This window comes from Myxocyprinus asiaticus, chromosome 41, assembly GCF_019703515.2.
Source record: "Myxocyprinus asiaticus isolate MX2 ecotype Aquarium Trade chromosome 41, UBuf_Myxa_2, whole genome shotgun sequence".
Taxonomy (NCBI): Eukaryota; Metazoa; Chordata; class Actinopteri; order Cypriniformes; family Catostomidae; genus Myxocyprinus; species Myxocyprinus asiaticus.
In genome coordinates, this window is record NC_059384.1 from 17,509,540 (window position 1) to 17,533,553 (window position 24,014).

At 40.4% G+C, this 24,014-nt stretch overlaps 1 protein-coding gene across 2 annotated transcripts in view; it reads right to left on the bottom strand.

Moving 5' to 3' along the window:
* Positions 1 to 338: 338 nt before the first annotated feature.
* LOC127432061 (uncharacterized protein C8orf34 homolog) overlaps positions 339 to 24,014 on the bottom strand; it is a 139,142-nt gene continuing 115,466 nt past the window's right edge. The window contains exons 12-15 of one of the 2 annotated variants that reach the window (XM_051682851.1): positions 7,091 to 7,560; positions 3,488 to 3,575; positions 1,609 to 1,656; positions 339 to 968 (exon numbers count right to left, since the gene is read on the bottom strand). In XM_051682851.1, coding sequence (XP_051538811.1) covers positions 961 to 968; positions 1,609 to 1,656; positions 3,488 to 3,575; positions 7,091 to 7,560 — 614 coding nt within the window. In that variant the 3' untranslated portion in view covers positions 339 to 960. Of the gene's footprint in view, positions 1,377 to 1,608; positions 1,657 to 3,487; positions 3,576 to 7,090; positions 7,561 to 24,014 lie in introns of both variants that reach the window. The other variant, XM_051682850.1, reaches the window with a different exon arrangement.

Sequence of the window (24,014 nt, forward strand, 5' to 3'; positions counted from 1 at the left end):
ACTATTGCTAGTTAGAAGTAAGAGGTATTAGGGTGAGAGACATTTTCATTCTAGAGAGCATTTGTTTTGACAAAAATCTGTATAGTGTGAGATGAGTAATGAATATTTTTGGTCTGTTTTCCCAGAAGAGAAAATGTATTTTTGCTAAAAGTTACTTTTGCAAACTTGTAGGAGTACACTATAGAAGACATCAAAGCAAACAGACATGGACTAAAAGACACAAAACACCAGTTTTGACTTCATAGGGTCTTAAAGTCATATAAAGTAAGCACATTTGTACCCCCGAACACAGATGCAGACAAATCCAACTTTATACAAATCTTTTTATTTTGCATTATACAAGGATATAACAGGTAACAGGCTACATATTTTTCTGTGGGTATAAAAGTCAAAGTAATTTGATCTTTAGAAATCTGTCCTCACCAGTTGTAGACACACAATGCTTTTGGGAATGATAGAGTGTCATGCTGAGGTCCACAAGGGCAGTGCTGTGCATGTCCAACTGAGGATTTACATTGTACATATACCGGAACAATTCTAATATCCACATTGTCTGCTAATGCCATAAAACATAGTTTACTGTGTTGCTTACCTTTATTAAAAGGGCTTATTAAAATCCCCATTACCAACCATTGATATGGCACATAAAGTGATCAATTGTATTTATTTACGCAAGGCAGCATTAAATAATAACATTTCATGGACAGACAAGAATCATGCTAACAGAGAGAAAATTCAAGTACAGGCTTATGTTTTTCTGATAAACATACTACATTCTATCATTTTAAATGGCTGTACTGTATAATACCTTCATTTTTAAGAAATATTAACTTCTGTGGAAAAAGTACACAATCTTCTGCTGAAAATTTAAAAAATAAGTGTCTCTTGCTAAATCAATTTTCAAATGCCCCTTTAAATTGCATAAATGTTTGATTGAATCTGTGTGTTCTATACACATCATTACAAGCCTGCAGAAAGACAAAAACATTAGTTGCTCAGAGACAGACTTCAGTTCAATATAACCACTAATAAGCATAATAACCTCAGTAATTACCATAAAAAACACCCTTTAATATTTGAACATGTCAAAGATAAATGTGAGAATGGAAAAATGAGTGTCTGAGCTGCCATCCATTTCATTTTGTACATACATGGGCGTGTATACAGTATTATGGATGAAGTCACAGGATTCGGCACCCAGCTTTGGGTTGGTTAGCCCAGTTCCACCACAAAGCTTATTGGCTGCATTGACTGTATGGGCCAGTCTGCCCTCTCAAACTGTAAAACCTCAGCTGGGCACAAAGAGTCAAACCACACAGGAGACACTGTCGTCATTACCTTGACTCTGAACTGCCACATGCTTGAGAGGCACCCAGCTAAGTCAATAGAAACGGCCATCAGACAGACTCTTTCCATAACACTAGGCCCTGATATAGTCTTAGACTTTAAGGACCTGCTACAAAACTAACCCCAGTGCATTGTGTGTACTATATACATTGGGATCCAAAAGTCTGAAGTCACTAATGAAAATGCTTTTATTCTGCATTATTTAAATGTAAATATATATATATATTTTAATTATGGTTGCTTAGTATTAGTGTTGCTTACCTGAGAACACTGATCTTTTGCTGGCATCTCTCACTCCACTTGGATTACCTAAAAAGAGTCAAAATACAGAGAGAAAAAATAGTTACAGTTTCCATATCTAGCATTTATAAACATACAGTGGGGTCCAAAAGTTTTGTGCTTCAATGGAATCAAGGAAATCTGACCTTTTGTACAAAGGAGTAAACATGGTCAGTGTTACAAATGTGCTTGAGTAGAACCCAGATGGTAGTTTTCCATAAGTAAATTCTCTGAATTACTGATCAATCATGGGTAAAATATGTATATACTTTAATAGTTACACCGTACACCTTCTATAATGGCCATGAACTAAAGTTATCAGTTTTGCTTAGGAAATGGAGCATTGTATTAAAAGCATGAAATTGAAAAGGAATGGAGCACTGATTTTTGATTTTTTTTAAGTGTTAGCAGTTACCCCATTGTGGAAGTTTCTGCAATAATAGGAAATTGTTATGGATCTTGGTCTTGCCATGCACTTGGTGGCTATTCAGAAACCTGTGTTGGCACAGGCTCAACTCCAACAGACAGCATCAACAGTCACTGTGGCAGCCAATCAGCCAATGTTCTTTTTGCCAAGTGGCATTTTGTCATGTCCTGTGGTTGGCAGTGCCAGGCTCTCTCACTAACAGACTGTGCCTCATGTTCCTTTAAATAGCCTGACTGGCATGACAGTTCTAGCAAGCAAGCCTGTAGAGGCTATTAGCGAAATATGCTTGCTTTTTGTAAGATACAGTATGTTCTTGGCAGAATGGAGTGTCCTTATTGTTACATTTCATTTGCTAGCAGGGCTGAGATTGTATGTGTAATGTTTTGCTTGTCTACAAATTTTGCCCTGTGATTTTCATGAAAACTTTCCTGGGCGGTGCGATTTCGTGTTCCAAATGTATGTCTAAATCATTTGTTTACCAAATAAATATTATGCCGGATCTATAACAAATATTTGTCTAAGACAGTTTCTGAGTTTAAGTGGAAAAGACATGGATTCCATAGCACAGAAGTTTTTCTCCAAATTTTTCTCAGAAACTACATTCATCCTTTGGCTTTAATCAAGCATGTTGCAAGCAAATATTTTACCATTTCTTTTGTTTAAAAACGTCTTCATTAGATTAGGACAATCATCCTCATTCTGATAAAGATCACGATCATTCTTACATAAGACATAAACTCAGAGACACTCTCTCTGAGCTACAGCTTTGATATGGTAAAATATTGAGCTCATTAACAGACTAATTGCTCTTGAGGGACACTAAGATTCTGGCCATGTCATGTTCAAAGAGTGAAAAATTAGGCCAGCAGTATTTATTAGAGATGACGGACCGTGATTTGGACAAATAATAATAATCTAATGACTCCAAGCATGTTTAAATCTTTCAAACATCCACTGTAATGGAAATCTTAGATCTAAGAAGTGTCCGATATTTTTCAACCTCAAAGCCACACATGCTGCTGTCTTGCGTATATGGAGAATCTGAGACAGGAAAGCTATAAAAGTGCTGCCTTAAGGACTGGAGCACTTGGAAGTAGCTCCCTTGACCTGACTCATTTATTTTCAAGGGACTGAAGATCAGATATTGTCATTAATAGGTCTCTACAGAGTCTCAGATTTGCCAATTCATAAACAGCACTGTAAGTGAGAAATTCACTATGTTCATAATAACTACCAAATAATTTAAGATACATCCATTGTGGTTGTAAAAAAGACCTTCTAATGTAACCAAAAGTTGTAACACGAAGCGGTTTAAGATTCCTTACATGTCATTTCCAATTTTGTTGGACAAGAAAATGTTATTTTAATTGTTATACCATTTTCCTTACCATGGTCCACAGTGGACTGCAAAGGGGTCAGAGCTGAAATACTCACACTTGTCCTGCTCAGGAGGATCACTCTCTGTGTCACTAGGGATGCGCCAGGGCTTCCTGACTGCTTGCAACTGCTGGTAAAACTCATCCTACCAAGACACATGATAGGAACAGATATAAACCACAACCGCACTGAAGAATTACATTTAAAGTTAAATTCAAATTCAAATTTATTGCTTTGTCTGTCTGCATTGGTTTCAGAACAGTTCGAAATGCACCTAACTACAAATAAAGCCTCTGAAAGCCAAAAAATATCTCAATGTGAAAATGCACAGTAAATATAGGATTTCTTATGAAAACATTGTGCTATTGTACACATAAGTGAACATTGGTTTTGGCATTTCTATGTGGTGATATATCGCTCAAATTTTAAAAATGGCATATTGGATGAAACTAGAGACTCTTTTGACTCAAACAGGTTTCAATGTAAAAATGTAATTAGGTTTCTTATGAGGTGTAGTTTTGTTAGTGTATCTCACAAAAAACAAACTCTGCTGTGATCAGCACCATGTTGCTTTGTCACATGACTCTGTAGGTCAAAAGTTGAACCCTTTACTGACAGCACAGAGTCTCCTGAACTGAGATCAGTCAGTTTAATGAAATTATGTGTTGTGTATAGCAAAGCAAAATACAATGTCCACTTGTTTTCAAAGAAATCTAAGAGGTTTATGCTTATATATATACAGGTGCATCTCAATAAATTAGAATGTCGTGGAAAAGTTCATTTATTTCAGTAATTCAACTCAAATTGTGAAACTCGTGTATTAAATAAATTCAATGCACACAGACTGAAGTAGTTTAAGTCTTTGGTTCTTTTAATTGTGATGATTTTGGCTCACATTTAACAAAAACCCACCAATTCACTATCTCAAAAAATTAGAATATGGTGACATGCCAATCAGCTAATCAACTCAAAACACCTGCAAAGATTTCCTGAGCCTTCAAAATGGTCTCTCAGTTTGGTTCACTAGGCTACACAATCATGGGGAAGACTGCTGATCTGACAGTTGTGCAGAAGACAATCATTTACAAGGACAAGGAGGGTAAGCCACAAACATTCATTGCCAAAGAAGCTGGCTGTTCACAGAGTGCTGTATCCAAGCATGTTAACAGAAAGTTGAGTGGAAGGAAAAAGTGTGGAAGAAAAAGATGCACAACCAACCGAGAGAACCGCAGCCTTATGAGGATTGTCAAGCAAAATCGATTCAAGAATTTGGGTGAACTTCACAAGGAATGGACTGAGGCTGGGGTCAAGGCATCAAGAGCCACCACACACAGACGTGTCAAGGAATTTGGCTACAGTTGTCGTATTCCTCTTGTTAAGCCACTCCTGAACCACAGACAACGTCAGAGGCATCTTACCTGGGCTAAGGAGAAGAACTGGACTGTTGCCCAGTGGTCCAAAGTCCTCTTTTCAGATGAGAGCAAGTTTTGTATTTCATTTGGAAACCAAGGTCCTAGAGTCTGGAGGAAGGGTGGAGAAGCTCATAGCCCAAGTTGCTTGAAGTCCAGTGTCAAGTTTCCACAGTCTGTGATGATTTGGGGTGCAATGTCATCTGCTGGTGTCGGTCCATTGTGTTTTTTGAAAACCAAAGTCACTGCACCCGTTTACCAAGAAATTTTGGAGCACTTCATGCTTCCTTCTGCTGACCAGCTTTTTAAAGATGCTGATTTCATTTTCCAGCAGGATTTGGCACCTGCCCACACTGCCAAAAGCACCAAAAGTTGGTTAAATGACCATGGTGTTGGTGTTCTTGACTGGCCAGCAAACTCACCTGACCTGAACCCCATAGAGAATCTATGGGGTATTGTCAAGAGGAAAATGAGAAACAAGAGACCAAAAAATGCAGATGAGCTGAAGGCCACTGTCAAAGAAACCTGGGCTTCCATACCACCTCAGCAGTGCCACAAACTGATCACCTCCATGCCACGCCAAATTGAGGCAGTAATTAAAGCAAAAGGAGCCCCTACCAAGTATTGAGTACATATACAGTAAATGAACATACTTTCCAGAAGGCCAACAATTCACTAAAAATGTTTTTTTTATTGGTCTTATGATGTATTCTAATTTTTTGAGATAGTGAATTGGTGGGTTTTTGTTAAATGTGAGCCAAAACCATCACAATTAAAAGAACCAAAGACTTAAACTACTTCAGTCTGTGTGCATTGAATTTATTTAATACACGAGTTTCACAATTTGAGTTGAATTACTGAAATAAATGAACTTTTCCACAACATTCTAATTTATTGAGATGCACCTGTATATATATATATATATATATATATATATATATATATATATATATATATATATATATAAACATTTGCCATTGGGTATATCATTTTGATGCAATTTTTGTTTGTTTTAAGCAAAAAGATTTTTCTTTGCATGTAAAAGTATCTTGTTTTAAAGGGATAGATCACCAAAAAATAAAATTCTGCCATTGTTTACTAACCCTTATCTTCTGATTTAAAGAAGAAACTTAACTATCCCTATAAGGATATTTAACAAAAATACTAAGAAAATTATTTTTTGCAGTGTATTCAATAACCACCTTAATCCACTTTAACCATTTCCTCCTAGGAATCTTATACTGTAACTTCTTTTGCTCCAATATTCAGGAAGTCTGCTGGTATTAAAGGAGAAAAATGCTCTGGCTTGTGCAGGAAGGTGGCGAGTGAATGCCATGAAATCCTCTGTCAGTAGAGATGTAGAGAGCTGGTGTATGTGCATGTCAGACCCATTTGTTCTACAGATGTTTTGTAAGGTATTGGTGGTACATGCCTTTGCATTGCATTGCTATGAAAACAAAAAGGACAAATCATCTGATATCTCTGTATATCCCATTCTGAACTGAATGAGATGTACAGGTGCATAGTTTTGTTCTTTTTCAGAGACTCTATTAATATAACAGCTATTGAGCCAGGTGGCCGGAATCAGCGTGTGATCAACGCATTTCTGCTTTTATAATTTCAACAAGGCATGAGTTATATGAATATGAGCTAACAATATGATTCCTGTTTGCACCACTTAAAGACTTTAAAAAGGGCTTTGGATGTATTAATAGGCACTATTACTATAAAATAAAAGAAAGCAAGAGAAACAGAGAAGGAAAGCCTTATAAAATGCCAAACTACTTCTTTTTCACTACTGAGAGCAGGCAACTGTACATACAGGATATCCTGTTAATTTTCTGTGGATCATTGTTCAATGCCAACAAAACATTATGATAAGACCATAAACTGAGATGGACAATAGACTATAAGACAGACTACAACTGTTAACTGGTACAAAAACAGTGAGCATGTGTGATTTTGAACCCATTGACCTGAGGTGTATGGGGTTACCAACGGTGAGCTTTAACATTCCTCACCTGATGGACCTTCTGTCAAGGCCGGCATTAAATGAGCTTAAAACATGATCCAATCTCTATGAACTACTTCACAAAGAGTCCAAAATATTGCACTGCGATGATTGTACACCATTGTTTTATTATAAGACGGTAAGATCTTTGTAATTGTTTGGAGTCTGAGTAATTTTTTGAGGAAACCTTACACACTTTAAGATATATGTGCATGTCCCTGAATGTGTATTCATGTATACCTCTGTCAGTGTGCTCCATAGGCCTCCATATAAATCTGTAGTGCTCAGGCCTGGGGGTGTGAGGATCGGCCTTGTTATCTGTCCAGTTGGTGTGACAGGTCTGCTTCTAGAACGTCCATACACCCGCTCTGTGTTTCCATGGCTTCCAGCAGTGAATGATCGCAAGAGACTATTGGGGGTCACAGGTCTGCTGGGTGTCCGTGCTCCACTAGGGGTCTGGGCTCGGCTGCTGGGATTGCTGGGAGATGTCCGGCCCATGACTAGGGTTGTGGGTTTAGTGTTGTAAAGTGGCAGGCCTGCTGTCTTTGTGGAAAGGCTGCTGGGAGACTGTGGTCTGGACGTCTGTCCGATGACAGGATGAGTGTTTGTGGTGTGGAAGAGAGGGGTTAAAAGCAAGCTCCGGTGAGGGCTGTTTGGACTTCGGTTGAGCTTTCCTTGTTCTGCCAGCTTGGCCAAGTCCTTCTCCACCTCTGAAGAAATTAAGACAACACAAACAAGGAATCACCAGCTAGGGTAGTGGTTCTCAAATGGTGGGTCTCTGCCCAAAAAAGGGTCACAGGTCTGTTCTGATGGAGTTGCCGACAGCAAGGGAAATAAATACAATTAAATGCAAATAACCATATACTCGTGCATAGTTAGGATAGGAAAATAAATAGGCTTATCAACTTGGGAGGAGATACCCAGTACAAAAACATTGAACATTAAAGGGTTAGTTCACCCAAAAATGAAAATTCTCCCATCATTTACTCACCCTCATGCCATCACAGATGTGTATGATTTTCTTCTGCAGAACACAAATGAAAATTTTTAGAAGAATATCTCAGCTCTGTTGTTGCTTACAATACAAGTGAATGGTGACCAAAACTTTGAAGCCCCAAAAAGTACATAAAGGCAGCATAAAAGTAATACATACGACTGCAGTGGTTTAATCCATGTCTTCAGAAGCGATCCAATTGGTTTTGTGTGAGAACAGACCAAAATATATCGCCATTGCAGTCTTTAGGCATGATCATGATTTAAAGATCAATTACAATTAGGAAGTGTAATCGAGCTTGAAATGATGATTGCTAAGGTGTCTCCAGATGCCAAAATTTATAGTGAAAAAGGAGTTATTGGTCTGTTCACAACCAAAATCAACTGGATCGTTTCAGAAGACATTGATTAAACCACTGGAGTCATATGGATTACATTTGCCTTTATGTGCTTTTCGGAGCTTCATTCACTTGCATTGTATGGACCAACATAGATGAGATATTCTTCTTAAAATCTTAATTTGTGCTCAGCAGAAGAAAGAAAGTCATACTCATCTGGGATGGCATAAGGGTGAGTAAATTATGCGAGAAATTAAATTTTTTTGATGAACTGTTCTTTAAAAAAAACACTGAAACTAGAGGACAATGATGGCCATAGGTTGTAAACATTTTAGTGCTTAGTTACAAGGCTTTACACATCTTAACGCATATATTAGATTTGTGTATTTTGATCAAGATTAGACTACTAAAAGTGTTATATACCCATTTTCCAGCTTGTATCCTTAAACACACACTTACAGGCTTGAACCACATCCATGTATTGACGTGTACAATTAACTAAGCACTCATAGATTCCCGTTAACAAACCACTAAAATAATTTCCTGAAGTTTGTTGCTGAGGTATTTTAACAGTCATGGGCAGCAGTATTTAGAGTCAGTTGTAAAGTGTAAATTGGATGACATGTTTACTTTATAAAGAACCAAGAGCTATTTAATATGGCCTGGTTTTGTCAATATATTTGTTTGGTCTATTGGTAGCAAGTCAAATATTCTGTAGAATATGCACATTTTCAGATGGAACATCTGACAACCTTCAACCAGTGTTCAGTTTGTGAGAAGGAACTGTGCTTTTTGTTTTCACAAAGCTAAGCGCATAACCATCATTTATGAGGTTTATGCACACAAAAATATGACTCACATTGAGGATTCTGAGAAAACAATGTGTGACATAATATAAATAGTTTGTAAAAGTTATTTGTCTCAGAAACTGACTACCTCAATTTGGAGCAAACTATTCTTTCTCCAACAAAAAAACAACATGCTATTTTTCCAATTTAAGATGCGAAACACATGCCTGTTGTACAGAATACTAATCCAAATACGTAAATGCAGACTGCTTTGTCATTTTGACCAAGGCTGCTTTAGGAATGAATTCCATTTATGGAAAGTATTCCAGATTGTTGTGTATAGCTTTTCCGGTGTGTGATCTATCTAATACCGTGAATGGATAATTAGATCGTTGTGTCTGTATTCAATCAGAAGTAATTGCAAGCCCCTAAACTCTCATTTAAAGTGTATACAGGGACTTGTTCCGGTGATTTCTCACCAAAACACATATGTGACGGAAAGGATTTGTTGTGAGAATATTACATGGGCATAAATCATTTGTGCAATACCAAATAAAGAAAATGAAAACAAAATGAATATGATAAACACAGAAATGAAAAATGTATTTTTTTGTGTTTCAGTGTTTAAAATTTCCCACATTATATTTATGTGTATGTAACTAGGCTCTAGGGCCCTAATGAGTCCAGGGAGCACTGCTTTGCTCACTGTAAACAGGATACACATTGTATCAACTTGATTACAAATGTTAAAATTCCCAGTCCTACAAATTACTTCTAACCAAACATCAAAAGGTGTATTGAGTGTTTTTAGGATTTGGAAAAAAAAACTGATAAGAATCAATCTAACACATGCAACATGATTTTCTGGCTACTTATGCCATTTACTTTAGACTTCAGGTGAAATATATAGCACCAATAATAAATGATCTAATTTGCCCTTAAAATCTGGGGGGAAAAACAGTTTGTTTTCGGTCCGCTAATCTGATTGGACTCCAAGAGTACAACAGTAATCTTTTTTGTTTGATATTGCTTAATTATTCATTTAAAAACTGTATGTATTAAACATAATATAAATTTTATTATTATATATATTTTTTTATTTCTCCCCAATTTGGAATGCCCAATTCCCAATGCGCTTCCCAAGTCCTTGTGGTGGCGTAGTGACTCGCCTCAATCCGGGTGGTGGAGGACGAATCTCAGTCGCCTCTGTGTCTGAGAACGTCAATCCGCGCATTTTATCATGTGGCTTGTTGAGCGCGTTAACGCGGAGACATAGCACATGTGGAGACTTCACGCTATTTTCCACAGCATCACGAGAGCGAGAACCACATATTATAGCGACCACGAGGAGGTTACCACATGTGACTATACCCTCCTTAGCAACTGGGCCAATTTGGTTGCTTAGGAGACCTGGCTGGAGTCACTTAGTACGCCCTGGATTCGAACTCATGACTACAGGGGTGGTAGTCAGCGTCTTTACTCGCTGAGCTACCCAGGCCCTTATTAATTTAATTATTAAAATTTTGTCTTGACTTCTGTCTGCTCTTTGCCCTATATGTCATAAAGCTACTCGCTGGGCATCACAGGAACTGTACTTGACTGGTTTAATTCCTATCTCTCAGGTAGGTCCTTCAAGGTAGCCTGGAGAGGTAAGGTGTCCAAGCCACGTCAGCTACTTACTGGGGTACCTCAGGGTTCAGTGCATGGGCCACTTCTCTTCTCTATTCACACAACATCAATGGGACCCATCATTCAGGCACATGGTTTCTCTTACCATTGCTACGCTGATGACATGCAACTCTACTTGTCTTTCTAGCCCAACGACACCACAGTGACTGCTCGAATCTCTGCCTGCCTGGCAGACATCTCGGCCTGGATGAAGGAACACAACCTGCAACTTAACCCAGCCAAGACCGAACTCCTTGTCTTTCCAGCCAACCCTGCTGTTGAACACAACATCACCATGCAGCTGGGTGCAACTACAGTAACGCCTTCCAAAATGGTCAGAAATCTAGGGGTAACCCTCGAAAACAAACTAAATTTCACAGACAACATCTCAAAGGCCACAAGATCATGTAAATTTACACTCTACAATATCAGGAAGATAAGAACCTTCCTCTCTGAACATGCCAAACAACTTCTTGTTCAGTCACTTGTCATAACTAGACTGTAACACTCTCATTGTAGGCCTCCCTACATGTGCAATTAGATCCCTGCAAACGATCTAGAATGCAGCAGCATGTCTGGTCTTTAATCAACCAAAGAGAGCGCATGTTACACCACTCCTTGTCTCTCTTCACTGGCTGCCGGTTGATGCACGGATCAAGTTCAAGGCTCTGATGCTGGCATACAAAACAGTCACTGGGTCTGCTCCAGCATATCATTTCTGCAGAGCTACGTGCCCACTAGAAGCCTGCGGTCGGCTAAGGAAAGTCGCCTTGTTGTACCAACACAAAGAGGAACCAAAACACTTTCCCGGACTTTCAGCTTCATCATACCACGTTGGTGGAATGACCTTCCCAACTCCATCTGTGAAGCTGACTCACTTTCTGTCTTCAAAAACGGCTAAAAACACATCTTTTCCATGAGCACTTAACCAGTCACTAAAAAAAAATGTCCTTGTTGCACTTTAATCTGTTTTGAATGCTATTCTGATGCTAGTGAAACTTTGTAATATGGCACTCTTCGTACATCTGTCTCCTTAAGATGATTCGTTTATGTTTTCCTCTTTTGTAAGTCGCTTTGGATAAAAACATCTGCCAAATGAACAAATGTAAATGTAAATGTACTCGTAGTGATAAAGCAAAGTACAGCATCTTTAATCACCCTAAGACAAAATAGAGAGACAAAATGAGAAAAAGATGGGGTGCTGAGAGAGAGTTAACAAGAAGCAGCAGATCTAATCTATTACAAACAGCTCTTGATCAAAAAAAAGCAAATGGCGCTTCCCACAAGGCTACAATTCTGAAGCACGCAAACCCATCATTTAGAGCATATGCAACTTTATTGATTCCGGACTCTTTCTCCCTAAATAACTGAAGCTTTCACAACTCATTTCACAGAGGAAGAAAGAGAGAGACCTTAGGAATAACTCCAACCAGCTGAAAAAGATGCATTATTTATCCAAAAGTGGTGGAAAGCTTTTCTCAGCCGTTACGAAACAGCCAATAATGTTGTCCTTTGGGAAACGTCAAATATCACACTCTAAAACAAAACAAAAACAAAGCAATGCAGTCTGATCGTAAATTAAAAGAGAGTCTGAGGATTTAGTTGACCACATAATTGAGGTAATAATGGACAAAAGTTAGAAGCCTGGCTTTCAACATGGGGAACATTAGCAGCTAATAAAAGCATAAAGGAGGGTAAATTAGGAGCCTAATGCTTGGCCTTATGGGGATGTTTCTGTTCAAACAGAACTCAGACAAATGGCTTGAAATTAGTGCCATCTGAAAGTAGGGTTGCTTTTCCTACAGAGTGATGTCACAATCAAATTCCCTCTGACTTGGTCACGGAATAACAAATGCACTCGAAATATACACACCTCCCACACAAAGGCAAACACCGGTACACGCACATTCATGGAGCCCTATTTATTTATCTTTCATTAAACTGTGAGAATTTTTTATTTTATTTCTGTTTATAGGTTATTACAAATATAATTTGGTGTTACCAGAAATGATCAAATTCATTGTCAAAATATGACTTTGAGGTGGAGCCGTAGTACAGTGGTTAGTGAACACGTTTGTGACACAATGACCTGAGGTGCTTATGTTGGTGATGCAGGTTTGATTCCAGATTCCTTCATGTCACAATTCCCCTTTTTTTCCCCAATAATTTAAATGTCATTCTCGACTGTTTCTTATAAAAAGCTAAACGCCCCCAAAACTGTTTATATATATATATATATATACATTTTTTTTTTTTTTTACATTTTATTTTTAGACATATAACAAAGAAAAAACACAACAAATATACATTGAATCAACATTTAACATTTAACCCCCACTATTACCCCTCCCCCTCCCCAATCACCAACCCCACCCTAACCCCAATGAACACCCCTGTGGTCACAAATAAGAATACATACACACACACACACACACACACAAAGAAAATATAATAATCATATATAATTAAAACTAAACTTCTCTCTCCACAGCCCCTCCCCGAGAGTCCCCCAAAAACACTAAATAATTGCCCCATTTCCTATCAAACAAATCCCGAACCCCCAGCCATCTGTTTGACACCTCCTCAAAAGCTACCACCCTCCCCATCTGCGCACACCGCTCTGGAAATGAGGGCACTCCATCCGACTTCCATTCCCTTAAAATAATTTGCCTGCCAATAATAATGCTGGTCAGAACCCAATTTTGTATGTGTTTATCCCCTAAATTTATGACCACCCCATTGCCCAAAATACAGAGTCTGGGGCAAAATGAAATTTGAGTGCTCAAAACATCACATATAAACTCTGCCAACCAAAATTCCTGGATCTTAACACACCCCCAAAAAACATGGGTTGTATCTCCATCTTCTGATTGGCATCGCCAGAAGGTGGGTGTGTCTTTAAGACCAAGCCTACACAATCTAGAGGGGGGTCCAATACAATCTATGTAAAATTGTGAATTTCATAAGGCGAACCCTTGCATCTCTAGATGCAGACTTGATGTTTTTAGAATCCTAGCCCACACTCCCTCCTCCAATACCAAGTTTAAATCTTTCTCCCATAATCTCTTGATAGAATTTAAAGCTCCGACCCCCAGACACTGATTTAGCAGGGAGTAATACACTGATGCCTCATGACCTTTTCCAAAAGCAGTAATCACCTCTCCCAGAGTATCTGCCACTTTAGGGGGTGTGTGCTACTCCCAAAAACAATACAGAGCAGGTGGCACAGCTGTAAATACCTATAGAACTGAGATCTGGGAATCCCAAAATGTTGAACCAAATTTTCAAAAGATCTCAACAATCCACTCTCATATAGGTCATCAAGTGTAGTAACCCCCCTCACAATCCAATCTGATGAGCAGAAAGGGGACTTATTAATACCTAATTTAGGGTTCAGCCATATGCTTGAGGCAACATTTAAATAAATGTCCGAATTAAACACTCTGGACACTTTTGTCCATACCGAGTGCAAATGCGAGATAACAGGGTGTAACTTAACTTCTCTGATTAGTTTGATAGAAAGGCTTTGCAATGGCAAAATAGGGGCAAGAACTTCCTGTTCAATACAAAACCAGGGAGGGGCTATCTCAGGCAGAAGTGACCAATGAGCCAAATGTCTGAGACTGAATGCATAATAATAAAACAAAATCTTGGGTAGACCTAGCCCACCTTTGTCAATCGGCATATGTAACTTATTAAAATGTAATCTAGGACGCTTACCATTCCAAATGAAGGACTTCGTAATGCTATCAACTTGCTTGAAATAAGAGGGGGACATCTACAGGGAGAAATTGTAGCAAGTAGTTAAATTTGGAATACAATTCATTTTAATAACATTAACCTTCCCAATCATAGATAAATGTAATGAAGCCCACCTGCCCACATCGCTCGAAAATCTTTTTATTAAGGGGTCAAAATGAACTCTAACTAAATCAGACAAATGTTCTGGGAAAAAAATCCCCAAATACTTAATGCCCTGTTTGGGCCACTGGAAGGCAACCAGCTGGAAAGCCGTTACTGGGCAGTATGCTGTCAACGAGTCAAAGCTTCGGAGTTAGACCAAATGACACTGTATCCTAAGAACTTAGAAAAGGAATTAATAACTCTGTGGAGGCAAGGCATAGATCTATTGGGGTCGGAGACAAATAATAAAATATCATCTGCCTAAAGCAAAATCTTATGCGCCATACCTCCTGCCACCACCCCTGGAAAATTATCTTCCCTTCTTATCGTGGCTGCTAATGGTTCCAGGGCAAGACAGAACAATAATTGGAAAAACCCTCGCCCTAATCTGAATTAATCCATTTGTTTGTACCGCCACTACCAGGTGTCTATAAAGTAACTTAATCCATCCAATAAAAGTATTCCCGAACCCATATATTTCCAAAATCTTAAAAAGATAATCCCATTCTACCATTCCAAACACCTTTTCGGCATCAAGTGAGATGGCAGCGACCGGGGTCTGATCATTCGCCACTGACCACATGACATTGATGAAATGCTTAATGTTATCAGAAGGGCTGCGGCCTTAAATAAACCCCACCTGATCTATATGTATAAGAGATGTCATAACATAAATTTAATCGGTTAGCCAGAATTTTTGACAATATTTTTACGTTTAGCTGGATCAGGAAAATTGGACGATAACTCTTACACTCGCTTGGATCTTTGTCCTTTTTAAGAATCAGACTGATCCGGGCTTGTGTCATGGTTGGCGGAAGCTTTCCATTCTTTAATGATTCCATATAAACTTCTAACAAAAGTGGAGCCAGTTCTGTAGCATAAGATCCAAAGAATTCAGCGGCAAAGCCATCTGGCCCCGGAGCCTTGCCTGTAGGCAAGGCCTTAATTACCTTGCCAAACTCCTCCAAGGTTATCTCAGAATCAAGAGAATTTTTTTGCTCAGTCGTCAGTTTATGGAGTTCTAATGGTTCCACAATTTTCTAATATATTCATCAGTAGACGAAGATGTGGAACTATAAAGATCAAGATATAATTCATTAAAAGCATTATTAATATCAATGGCCGAGGTAAAAATTTCACCACCAGCAGATTTCACTGAGGGAATGGTAGAAAAATACACTCTCTGCTTTATATACTGTATCTAGCCAAAAGCTTCCCTGCCTTGTCCCCCGACTCAAAGTATGACTGTCTTGCCCTGAATAGCCAAAACTCCACCTTCCATGACAAAATAGCATTATATCTGTATTTCAATTGGATCAATTCTCTGAGGCCATCAGACGACATTCGGCACTTCAGCTCTGCCTCAGCTCTTTTAATATTCCCTTCCAACTCCATGACTTTGCGTGCTATCGATTTTTTGATGAATAAGGCATACTGTATGATCCAACCCCTAAGAACCACCTTAAGTGCCTCTCAAGCCACACCCACAGAGGATACTGAGGACCAGTTGGTCTCCATATAAACATTTGTTGGAATTCAGGATTTTTCAAAAGGGATACATTAAAGCACCAACTATATTGATTTCTTTTTCTCCGTATATGGCAACATCTCTAAACTCACCAGGGTGTGATCTGAGACTAAGATGTTTCCAATTCAGCAATCGACAGATGAAATGAGGGACTTAATATATATAAAAAAATCTATTCTAGAATAAATCTTATGGACTGATGAAAAGAATGTATAGTCTCTATCAGATGGGTTCAAAAGTCTCCAAATATCTATAAGACCAAGATTTTTACACATCCTGTGAAGCGTCAGTGTTGCTCTAGGGGGCTTGCACACTTTTGCTTCACTATGATCAAGGATTGTGCCCATCAATAGATTAAAGTCTCCTCCCAATATTATATCATGAGGGGTGCCAGTGGCTTGCAACATCCCTTCAAGATCTACAAAAATGCCCTGATCATCAGTGTTAGGTGCGTAAATATTATCCAAAATCAACCTTTGCCCCTAAATTTCTGCTAAAACAATAATGACAATTCCTAATTTATCTTTACTCTGTTTGAGACATTTGAATTGTAGATGCTTACCCCAAACTGTTTTTGACAGGGGAAAAAAGTCTTCATGGGATAAGTTGATGTCACTGTAATCCAAATAAATTTTGTTTACAATATATCTCGGCAAGGGATGTGCACGGTATCCGTTTATAATATTTGGTTAACCGCAAGGGTTCACGAACGGTTATTCTGTTATTTGTTGGGACTCAGGAATGAGGAATGTTTACTTCAATAGATGCAGTGGCAAGAAAAAGTATGTGAACCCTTTGGAATTACCTGCATTTATGTATAAATTTGTCTTAAAATGTGGTTTGATCTTCATCTAAGTTGCACTAATGAAAAAACACAATCTGTTTTAACTAATAACACACAAAATATTGTATTGTTCTTATACATATTGAATACATCATTCAAACATTCACAGTATAGGTTGGAAAAAGTATGTGAACCCCTAGGTTAATGACATCAACAAAAGCTAATTAGAGTCAAGAGTTGGCAAACCTGGCATCCAATTAATGATTGTAGGTGTGGTTTAGAGCTACTGACTTATAAAAAGCACTCAAACATTTTGAGTTTGCTATTCACAAGAAGCATCTGCTTACGTGGACCATGCCTCACAAAAAAGATATCTCAGAAGACCTACGATCAAGAATTGTTGCTTTGCATAAAGCTGGAAAGGGTTACAAAGTTATCGAGGAGCTTAGATATTCATCTGTCCACAGTTAAACAAATTGTCTATAAATGGAGACGATTTAAGTACTGTGGCTACTCTCCCTAGAAGTGGCCGTCCATCCAAGATGATTGAATGATGATGGATGATGACTGATGAAGGACACGCTGCAGAATGCTCAATGAGGTAAAAAATAACTCTTGAGTGACAGCTAAAGACTTGAAGAAATCATTGGAACCTGATCTCTGAGTCTACTATATGGAAAACCTTAAACAAAGACCACCTTGACACTCCACAATGCTACTGGGAAAATGTTTTGTGGACTGATGAAACTAAGGTTGAATTGTTCTGGAAGAACACGAGCACTACGTATGGCGTAAAAAGGGCACCACATTCCAACATGAAAACTTCATTCCAATGGTGAATTACGGTGGAAAGAGCATCATGATTTAGGGCTGCTTTGCTGCTTCGGGGCCTGGACCGCTTGCCATCATTAAGGAAATATTAATTCCCAAGTTTATCAGGATAATGTCAGGGTGGCTGTGCACCAGCTGAAGCTCAGTAGAAGTTGGGTGATGCAGCAAGACAATGACCCTAAACACTGAAGTAAATACACTACAGAATGGCTTCAAAAAAAGGAAATCCACCTTTTGGGGTGGCCCAGTCAGAGCCCAGACCGTAACCCAATAGAGATGCTGTGGAATGACCTCAAGAGAGCCGTTTACACCAGACATCCTAAGAATATGGCTGAGCTGAAGCAGTTCTGTAAGGAAGAATGGTCCAAAATTCCTTCTGAACATTTTGCAGGTCTAATCCGCAGCTACCGGAAATGCTTGGTTGAGGTTATTGCTACCAAAGGAGGATCAACCAGTAATTAAATCCAAGGGTTCACTTACTAATTCCACAGCACTGTGAATGTTTAATGTGATGTGTTTAATAAAGACATAAAAGATTATAATTGTTTGTAGGTTGTTAGCTTAAGCACATTGTGTTTGTCTATACTTGTGACTTCGATGAAGATGAGATCACATTTTATGACCACTTGATGTAGAAAACCAGCTAATTTCAAAGGGTTCACATACATTTTCTTGCCACTGTATGAGTCAAACACTAATCAAAATAGCAAGGAATAAAGTCCACAGTGAGCTATGAGCTTAAATAGCACAAAATATACAGTAGATCTTCAAATGATAAAATCACTCAAACAAAAATAATCAAACGGTCATTTCTTGCAACATAGTATTCTTTTTTTTCTCCCCTTTTCTCCCCAATTTGGCATGCCCAATTCCCACTACTTACTGGTTCCTCATGGTGGCACGGTTACTCACCTCAATCCGCGTGGCAGAGGACAAGTCTCAGTTGCCTCCGCTTCTGAAACAGTCAATCCGCGCATCTTATCACGTGGCTCGCAGTGCATGACACCATGAGACTCACAGCATGTGGAGGCTCATGCTATTCTCCGCGATCCATGCACAAATTACCACGCACCCCATTGAGAGCGAGAACCACTAATCTTGACCACAAGGAGGTTACCCCATGTGACTCTACACTCCCTAGCAACCGGGCCAATTTGGTTGCTTAGGAGACCTGGCTGGAGTCACTCAGAACGCCCTGGATTCGAACTCGCGACTTGCATCAATACTCACTGAGCTACCCAGGCCCCCGCAACATAGTATTCTTAACCAACAGAAAATACGTATGTGGAGGTAGGTGTGTGGTTGAGCGCCGGCTTGTGAATGGAGAGCGAGATCGGGAGATGAGAACGGTAAGGATCATCACCTGTCATTGATTATCTGTAACAGCTGAGTGGACGGCGGGGGCATGCAGTTGGCCGAGCACCCAGTGGGCTGTTCGCTTAATACCGCTTTTGTCCGGGGAGCCCCAACTCGCAGCACAGCAGTTACCAGCAGAGAACCTCTTGGTGTATGCCAATCTAAAGAAAGCAATCCTGCAATGGGTCAGCCGGAGACCAGAACAACAGCACCATGCATCCGCTCGCTGGCCCTTGGTGAGCACGGCCGCCAGTTTGCCTTCGCCCAACAGCTGCGGGACACCTGCAATTAGTGGTTGCTGGCTAAGCAATGTGACATCTGGGCTGTGATAAACCTGGTGGTACTGGAGCAGTTTATTGCTCGGCTTCCGAGAGGGATGGCGGAGTGGGTCCAGTGCCATCCAAATGTCCATCCAGCTGGCAGAGGACCATATGGCATTGTATTCGGGAACCAGCGAGCCCCAATATCCTCTTTTCTCTCTCTCTCCTGCCTCCCCTCACTTTCGCTCCACCCCTTCCTCTTGTCCTATTCCTCCTCCCCATAAATGGGGAGTTTCCCCTGTCCCTCTCCACTCTCAATCCCAGGTCGGTGAATCCGCTGCCACTGGCAGGAAATCTGGGCCGGTTTGCTGAAGCTGCGGGGAGCCCGAGCATTTCCAGGACCAATAATCGTTGACGGAGGTGGGGACATTTGTCCGGGTCCCCGACACGCCACAGGCCACCCCTGATCGAGCTGGGATGCACCGCATACCTGTGAGTATTAGGGAGGTACATACCAGGCCTTGGTGGATTTGAGTTGCAACCAAACCTCCATCCATCAGTGCCTGGTTCAAGACGAGGCTTTGGGTGCCAGTCACAGGGTGAAGGTGAGATGTGTGCATGGTAATATCCACGATTATCCTGTAGTGACTATTCAATTCCAGGGACAAAAGCATAGTGTCGAGGCGGCGGTTAGTCCTCGCCTCACCCATCCGCTAAGAATTGGCTGGCGTTTACCACTTTATTGAGGGAAATTTGTGTGGATGGGTCCTGTAACAAAGCGCCGCGGTGTGTGGTTTACGATGCGCTGGCTGGGGAGGCAGAGCCAGGGCCGTCTATGTCAGCTCCACGGCTGGATGACGTAAGGGAGGAGGAAGTCTCGGCTTCCCTAGCCCTTAGGGGTTTCCCTGCAGGGGATTTCCCTCTGGAGCAGATGTGAGACAAAACCCTTAGGCACGCCTTCGACCAAGTGAAAGTAATTGATGGTCAACATCTTCAGCCAGACATTGCACTCTCATATCCGTACTTTTCTATTATAAATGATCGGTTGTATCGAGTGACGCAGGATGCTCAGACAAAAGAAGATACAACCCAGTTGTTGGTACCAAAGAGCCATCGGGAAATGCTATTCCAGATTAGATTATTATTGGATATTAAATTGATTCAGACAAGCGTGTACCACCCACAAATGGACGGCTTGGTCAAACGGTTTAATCAAATCTTGAAAAACATGATTCGTAAGTTTGTGCACGAAGATGCTCGGAATTGGGTTAAGTTGCTTGAACCCCTGTTACGCAGTTCGAGAGGTCCTGCAAGCCTCCATGGGGTTCTCACCATTTGAATTATTTTATGGGCGTAAGCCTCACGGTATCTTAGATGTTGTGAGGGAAAATTGGGAGGAGGGGCCTTCAAACAGCAAAAAAAGAAATTCAATATGTTCTTGACCTGAGAGCAAAACTCCACAATTTGGGGCAGCTATCACCGGATAATTTGCTACAGGCTCAAGAATGTCAGTCCCAGCTGTATAACAGGGGAGCTCGGCTATGGAAATTTACACCGGGAGATAAAGTCCTTGTATTGCTCCCTACATCGAGCTCTAAATTACTTGCCAAGTGGCAAAGACCCTTTGAGGTCACACGGTGAGTCAGGGAAGTCGATTATGAAGTTAAATGAACAGATGGGGCAGAGCACAGAAAATTTACCACCTCAAACTCCTAAAACCATGGAGGGAGGTGGTCCCCGTGTCTTTGGCGACAGTGGTTCCGGAGAGGCAGGAGCTCGGGCCGGAGGTGAACTTAAAAGTCAATCAAAGCACCCCGGTCACTTGCGGAGACCACCTCTCACCATCGCAAATCATGGACATGGCCGGTTGCAAAGAGAATTCTCGGACGTGTTCTCGCCTCTTCCCGGTTGTACGAATCTCATAGAGCACCATATCGAAACAACCCCAGGGGTAGTGGTACCCAGTCTTCCCTACCAGTTACCCGAGCACAAAAAAAAGTGGTTTGGTAAGAATTAAAGGCCATGCTAGATATGCGGGTAATAGAAGAATCCCACAGTGACTGGCCCAGCCTGGTGGTGCTGGTTCCGAAGAGTGATGATTCAGTCTGGTTCTGTGTGGATTATAGGAAAGTCAACGTGGTGTCTAAATTTGACGCATATCCAATGCCTCGTATTGACGAACTGCTCAACTGGTTTTGACAAAGGGTTATTGGCAGATCCCCTTAACGCCAATGTCCCACAAGAAAACTGCCTTTTCCACACCATTTGGCCTACACCAATTTGTAACCCTTCCGTTCGGTTTGTTCGGTGCCCCATCTTTCAGCGCCTTATGGACAGAGTTCTCAGACCGCACTCTGCTTATGCCGCTGCCTATCTGCATGACATTATTATATACAGTAATGATTGGCAACAGCATATGCAGCATCTGTGGGCTGTTCTGAGGTCACTGCGATTGGCAGGACTCACGGCAAACCCTAAGAAGTGTACAATTGTATGGGTGTAAGTACGAGACCCAAGACCAAAAAGGAGGTGAGACATTTCCTGGGACTGGCTGGCTACTATAGAATGTTTGTGCCTAATTATTCGGACATCACCAGCCTGCTGACTGATCTCACTAGAAAGGGACTCTCAGACCTGGTCCAGTGGACGTAGCCATGCCAACAGGCTTTTATGCAGGTGAAAGCTGCACTTTGTGGTGGGCCATTGTTACATTCTCCTGATTTCTCTCTCCTTTTGTTTTACAGACCGGCGCGTTGGACAGAGGGTTGGGAGCCGTGTTATCCCAGCTGGTCGAGGGGGAGGAGCGCCCGGTGCTGTACATCAGTCAGATGCTCTCGGTTAGAGAGGCGAGGTACAGCACCATTGAGAAGGAGTGTCTGGCCATCCTCTGTTCGGACCACGCCCCGCTCCAGTGGCTCCATCGCATGAAGGATACCAATGCGTGGATCACCCGTTGGTAGCTGGCTCTTCAGCCATTTTAGTTCAAATTGGTCCACAGACCGGGTGCGCAGATTGCTATCGCGGCCTTCCTCTCCAGAAATGGAGGGAGGAATACTGGGTAGGCCGGATGGCTCTCCGGCCTGAGTTGGGCGATGGGGGTATGTGGAGGTGGGGGCATGGTTAAGCGCTGGCTTGTGAATGGAGATCGAGATCAGGAGATGAGACTGGTAAGGATCATCACCTGTAACTGATTATCTCTAACAGCTGTTTATCATTGCAGTGAGAGTTGGAGATGGATTTAAGAGCAAGCCAGACGCCAGAGAAGGGGAGAGAGAGCTACCATGTGCCCACAGAGACTCGTTTGCATGTTTAGAATAAAGTGATGAAAAAGCTTTTTGTGTTGGATCTCGCTGACTCCCGCTTCCTCCCTGCACCCCATCAGAAATTTTAGAACATAATTTAAGTACTTAACCTTATATGTGCTCTGCCCGAGCAGTTTCACATTTCCGTGAGGCAGCGAACGCTAGTATTGTTATGAGCGTGGAGTTACACTGTTGCAGTTTATTAGCCTTTTCAGGATGCTTTGATTTTCAAATGGTTTAGCATTTTGTGGAATAATTATCTGCACAACAGAGCAAAAGGGAAAAAACATTGACCATTTATCAAGCACTGATACTTTGCCAGGTGAAAAACAACCTGGAATCATGTTTAACAATTTAACAGTCACATGAAGTCCTCTTTGCAACCTGAACTTCTTCATAATGTTGAAACGCAGGTGTCTCTAGATGCATTTATAAGTATTGAAGTTATTTTTAATTTGACATGGTGACTAAAAAATGCAGCAGTTCTGTGCTAGACACACACACAAAAAAAGGCAGATACAGCACAACGATCAAGGATGTCCGTCAAGTGCGTGTTTACATAGAAAAACAATGCGTGCAAAAACATGTGTGAACAGCCCTTAACTCACCCTCTACTTGAAAAACTGACCTGAACCTGAAAAGATTTCGGTACCTCACACATATGGGTGATTATCCTTTTCATGTGTAGGGTTTAAATTCCCCTGCAGTGCCCCCCAGATTGAGTTATTTCTGCACACGACACTGCACAGCCTCTAGAGGGGAAGGAGTGTAGACAAATTGTTTGTTGAATTCTTGATTTCTTGTCATTTAAAAAAATAAATAAATACTGTATATACGATGGTAAACATAAAAAAACTGGATAAGTCTACTGTACTGTATTTGTTTTATTTCATTTGTTTACAGCTATAAAAATAAATAGACAAATAATACAAGGAGTACAGTTTACCAGCGCACTGTTTGAAATTTCAGACAGTCAAATCAAATCAAATCACTTTATTGTCACTCAACCATATACACAAGTGCAACAGTGGGTGAAAGTCAGTGCAGTTCCAAGCAACATAGCAGTCATGACAGTGATGAGACATATACCAGTTTACAATAACCATCAGATTTACACAACACAATTTACATATCTAATATACACATAATTACTCACAATATACAAATAATAATATACAATGTACAGTAAACAATACACACAATATAGAATATACATAATATAGAATACAAAGTATACAATAAAAATAGTATATATAAAAAATACAGTAGGTTGTATTATGCTGTATTGACATTCAGGCTGTTGGTTGATAGTCAGTTGCCAGTGTTGTTAAAAGAGAATATAATTTCTGACAGTCCAGTGTGAGATTAATGTGTAGAGCTGATGTATATTGATCGTGAGAGATCAAGAGTTCA